The sequence below is a fragment of the Sapajus apella genome, unplaced genomic scaffold (assembly GCF_009761245.1).
Source record: "Sapajus apella isolate SASKATOON/1434 unplaced genomic scaffold, GSC_monkey_1.0 scaffold147, whole genome shotgun sequence".
NCBI lineage: Eukaryota > Metazoa > Chordata > Mammalia > Primates > Cebidae > Sapajus > Sapajus apella.
Window position 1 is genome coordinate 2232183 of NW_022437087.1, and position 5198 is coordinate 2237380.

At 56.7% G+C, this 5198-nt stretch overlaps 1 protein-coding gene across 1 annotated transcript; it reads left to right on the plus strand.

Annotated features, from left to right (window-relative positions):
• Window positions 1-452: 452 nt before the first annotated feature.
• Window positions 453-4956, plus strand: MEX3B (mex-3 RNA binding family member B). Its single transcript, XM_032264781.1, has 2 exons — window positions 453-1327; window positions 2140-4956. Exons 1-2 carry the CDS (start codon window positions 1036-1038, stop codon window positions 3588-3590), a joined length of 1743 nt encoding a protein of 580 aa, XP_032120672.1. The 5' UTR covers window positions 453-1035; the 3' UTR covers window positions 3591-4956.
• Window positions 4957-5198: the final 242 nt, after the last annotated feature.

A 5198-nucleotide genomic window follows, 5' to 3' on the forward strand; every position in this document is an offset into this window, starting at 1 on the left:
GCCAGTGTGGGCGGGCGTGTGCTTTTGTGTCTCGTGCGCTCCCGCGCAGGTGGACAACCCGCGCCGGGAGTCACTCTGCCAGTGCGCCCCAAGACCTGGAGTCCCATTTTCCGTGTCGGAGGGGGCGCAGTACAGACCCTTCTCCCAGGCGAAGCCTTGGCTCCAAGGGTGGTTTATTTGGAGCCACTAACGGGACTTTCTAAGGACCGCTCTTTTCGAGCCGGGCCCCAGGCATCGGAGTTGGGCGCGTTTTCTTTTCTCAATCAGGCGAGGGAGGAGACTTGGGGACAATGATTGTCCTCGGCTGATAGGTACATACAAGTGTCCCGAGCCTGCCAGTCCCGCATTAGACAACAAAGAGAGGCGTTAGCGGCGGCGGGGGAGGGGCGCGGCCTGGAGGAGGACGGGGCGGGCTGCGGCGAGCGCGGGGGTGGGGGGTGGCGCTCTCTCTCGGCTCGCTCAACCCGCGGCCTCCGCCCGCCCCCGGCCTGGCGCGCGCCAATCGCCTCCCCCAGCGATAGTGTCAGTAGCATTGTAGTGTCAGCTCCCGCCGGTGACGTTGCGCCTCCCTCGTCCCCCTCCGGAGCCGTCTGGCTGCAGTGGCTCAGTCAAGAGGCGGGGAGGAGAGGAGGAAAAAGCGCTGAGTGAGGGCGGGCGGGCGGGAGTGGAGGAGCCGGGGAGGGGCTCCTTAAAGAAACGCTGCTGTCGCTCGCCTGCTCGCTTTTCACTCGGCATTGTGGCCAGCCAGCCGGGCACTCGGGGGGCACGCGCGGCCACCGCTCGAGCTCTGCCCCCACCCCACCCGCCAGCAGATCTGGGGTGGGGACCCAGGCGGGGGCTCCTGCAGCCACTGCCCGGTGCGGACCGCACGGAGCGACCCAGTCCTCCCGGCACCGAGGAAGAAGCAACTGCGGAGCCCTCTGCAGCCGGCCGGCCTCCCCGCCCCTGACCACCCGCTTCCCGGCTGCCTTTGTGGCCGCAGCTTTTCGCCGCCGAGCCGAGGGCCGGCGGGGGCGCGGCGCGCACGGCCGAGCGATGCCCAGCTCGCTGTTTGCAGACCTGGAGCGCAACGGCAGCGGCGGCGGAGGGGGAGGAGGCGGCGGGGGAGGCAGCGGCGGCGGCGGCGGCGGCGGCGGCGGAGGGGGAGAGACCCTGGATGACCAAAGAGCCCTGCAGCTCGCGCTCGACCAGCTGTCCCTGCTGGGGCTGGACAGTGACGAGGGCGCCTCTCTGTACGACAGCGAGCCGCGCAAGAAGAGCGTGAACATGACCGAGTGCGTGCCGGTGCCCAGTTCTGAGCATGTCGCCGAGATCGTGGGGCGGCAAGGTGAGTCGAGCGGGGATGGGGAGGTGGCGGTTGGTGTAGGGTCTCAGGCCACTGTCTTGCGGGGAGGGTGTGTGCAGTGTCGGGATCCGCGGCGTGGGGTGCCTTGGGGAGAGAGGAAGAGCGGCGCGATGGGCCGGCGCCCCAGACAAAGAAAGTGCAAGCAGGCTGCCTCTGGGAGCCGCGCCGCTGCCCCGGCGGAATGCACTTACCTCTACTAAAATCACTGCTTTCTCCCCTAACGCCCCCCACCCAGCCCACCTCCGAAAAGACAATTTAAATGTAAGATGCTTGGGGGAGGGGGGCTTTGATCAGTCCTTTGGGAGGAGGGAGGAGGAGGAGTGAGCATCGGATGGGAGGAGGATTCTGGATTTCTGCAAAGCGGAATGGAGCCCAGAGGAGGAACAATGGGTCCCGGGACTCACACCCCACCCCCTATCCCCAGTCCACCAGCACTGAGGCTGCAGCTGCCTCCTCTGAGCCTCTTCCCCCGTCTTCTGGGCTGATGGTGCGCCCAGCTGGATCCCAGCGGCATCTCCCCAGATGACTTTTCTGGGATTCTCGGGTTTGGTTCGGGACGACTGCAGTCGCTGGGGGAGGGCCAGGCAGCCAATGGGCTGTTCCTCGAGCGCCTCGCGGGTGGGTTCGGCTGCCCAGCCCGAGGTCAGTGAGGGAGACGCCCCCTTTCCGCCCATCTCTTGTCCTGAGGTCTCGCTGTCTTGGACGCGAGCTGTCCCCGCTCTCCGCGGTTACCCCAGGATAATGGGCGTGTCTGTCTCTCTTTCCCACTCCCTCCTCCGCACCCTGGCTCCTAGGTTGTAAAATCAAAGCGCTGCGGGCGAAGACCAATACTTACATCAAGACCCCAGTTCGCGGGGAGGAGCCTGTCTTTGTTGTGACGGGCAGGAAGGAGGATGTGGCCATGGCTCGCAGGGAGATCATCTCCGCTGCCGAGCACTTCTCCATGATCCGCGCCTCGCGGAATAAGAACACGGCACTCAACGGCGCGGTGCCCGGGCCGCCCAACCTGCCTGGGCAGACCACCATCCAAGTGCGGGTGCCCTACCGCGTGGTGGGGCTCGTGGTGGGGCCCAAGGGCGCCACGATCAAGCGCATCCAGCAGCAGACTCACACGTACATCGTGACGCCCAGCCGGGACAAGGAGCCGGTGTTTGAAGTGACCGGCATGCCGGAGAACGTGGACCGCGCTCGAGAGGAGATTGAGGCACACATTGCTCTGCGTACCGGCGGCATCATTGAGCTCACAGACGAGAACGACTTCCACGCCAACGGCACCGATGTGGGCTTCGATCTGCATCACGGGTCCGGCGGGTCCGGCCCAGGCAGCCTCTGGAGCAAGCCCACCCCCAGCATCACGCCCACCCCTGGGCGCAAGCCATTCTCCAGTTACCGCAACGACAGCTCCAGCTCGCTTGGCAGCGCTTCTACAGACTCCTACTTCGGCGGCGGGACCAGCGGCAGCGCAGCCGCCACCCCGCGCCTGGCGGACTACAGCCCCCCCAGCCCCGCCCTGAGCTTTGCGCACAACGGAAACAACAACAACAACGGCAATGGGTACACCTACGCAGCGGGGGAGGCCTCAGTGCCGTCCCCCGACGGCTGCCCCGAGCTGCAGCCCACTTTTGACCCGGCTCCCGCTCCCCCACCTGGGGCACCGCTTCTCTGGGCCCAGTTTGAGCGGTCCCCGGGAGGCGGACCTGCAGCTCCCGTATCTTCTTCCTGCTCTTCCTCCGCATCTTCGTCAGCTTCGTCCTCCTCCGTGGTCTTTCCCGGAGCTGGAGCCAGTGCGCCCTCCAACGCCAACCTGGGGCTGTTGGTGCACCGCCGGCTGCACCCTGGCACCAGCTGCCCGCGCCTGTCCCCGCCCTTGCACATGGCCCCGGGGGCGGGAGAGCACCACCTGGCTCGCCGGGTGCGCAGCGACCCAGGCGGAGGAGGCCTGGCCTACGCAGCTTATGCCAACGGGCTGGGGGCGCAGCTGCCTGGCTTGCAGCCGTCGGACACGTCGGGCTCCTCGTCTTCGTCCAGCTCTTCCTCCAGTTCTTCATCCTCTTCCTCTGGGCTTCGGCGTAAAGGCAGCCGCGACTGCTCCGTGTGCTTCGAGAGCGAAGTGATCGCTGCGCTGGTGCCCTGTGGCCACAACCTCTTCTGCATGGAGTGCGCCAACCGCATCTGTGAGAAGAGCGAGCCCGAGTGCCCGGTCTGCCACACCGCGGTCACTCAGGCCATCCGCATCTTTTCTTGAAGGCGGCGGGCGCTCGTGCGCACCGTGCTGGGGGAAGGGGGAATCCCTCCCCATCCTCGTTCCCCGCGCTCGCCTGCCTGCCTGGTGCCCCACCTTCTCCCCCGCCACACCAACACTCTGAGATCCGAGAGGAGCTTGGAAAGCTGTAGTATCCGCTCATTTTTTAAAATTTAATTTTGAACAAAGGAACTTGCCAGGATATCTGCATCAAGAGTACTGTAGCCTGGGAAACCTCTGAACACCTGAAATGCATGCTTTATAAATAATAGGAACGGCGACATTCTAGTAATGATAGTTTTTACACTGTACTTAATAGGAAGCTTCCAAAAGAAAACCCCACAAGTTTTCCATTTTCTTAAAGTAGGAAAAAATGAACAGTAATTACGATGATGAAGATGCTAGTAGTGCTATGGGATGTGTGGACTGTTTAGTGTGTTCCCCTTTGTGGGTGGATTCCTATGATACCTATTATAGAACACAGTGGATCCTTTTTGAATGTTCGTGGAAGGGCCAGGAGCTCCTGTGAAAGCAGGATACTGCAGCTTTATTAAAGTTAAAAAAGAAACTGTAACATATCTCTTATATATTAAAAACGTTTAAAAGTTTTAAAGAGAAATTGCATTAATACAGATTGAAGTATTTTATTCTTTTTTGACTTGAAAAATTATATTTCATATTGCAAAGATGTTTACAAGTATTTTAATTTAAGTTCAGTGAACTTTTTTGTAGCTGGGTTAAATCTTTTTATTTTAGTATCGCCTTATGGCAAAGAACACTGTATTATTTTAATAATCACACAATTGTGACGGAATTACAAACCATAAAATGTGTAATGTTTTGAACAGTATTCTGTTGGGATGGAGATTTTATAGGTTCAGACAAATCTTTAGATCTGCTTCACCCAGCATATTTTCTATTCAGTGATATAAAGCATATTTTATTCTATATTATTACAAAAACGGAAATGTATAAACATGTCAAAAAGAACTGTTGATGCTTTCTAACATTTGTATAAATAGAATTCAGTGCAAGTTACAAAAATTCTGTTGCACCACTATAGTTTTAGTATTTCTATTTTAATACATTTGTTTACCACTTGTTTATGTATATGTAGGTGATGTTACTTGAGCTTAAATGTACTTTACTGAGCAAAGTTTAAAAAACAAAGTATATTTTATTTTATGATAAAGGGCCTTTAACCTCATGGTCAAATACTAATATTATATTTGCTGAGACAAGATTTGAAATTGTATCAAGAGTTTTATTTTTCTGACATTTAAAGTTCTACATAATAAAGGTAAAACTTAAGTAATGGTGCTACTTCATTTTTTAAGTATTTCTATATAAATAAAATATTGAAGAAAATGTATCTTGTGTGGTGACTTTTTTTTTTTAAGCCTCTTGGAATCTAACTGTAAGGGATCACTTTTAATTGATGAGTTGAAGTATGGAATTCCCAGGCACATTATTTACACCATGAATGGAAGGGATTTCCGAAACAGACCAGGGTTGTGTTTGGTTGGATGGGTGGTCATCGGTAACAGTATTTTTTCAAAAAATTGCAGGTATTTACTGAATCGGGGCCTCCTTCAGACATACAAGGCCCAT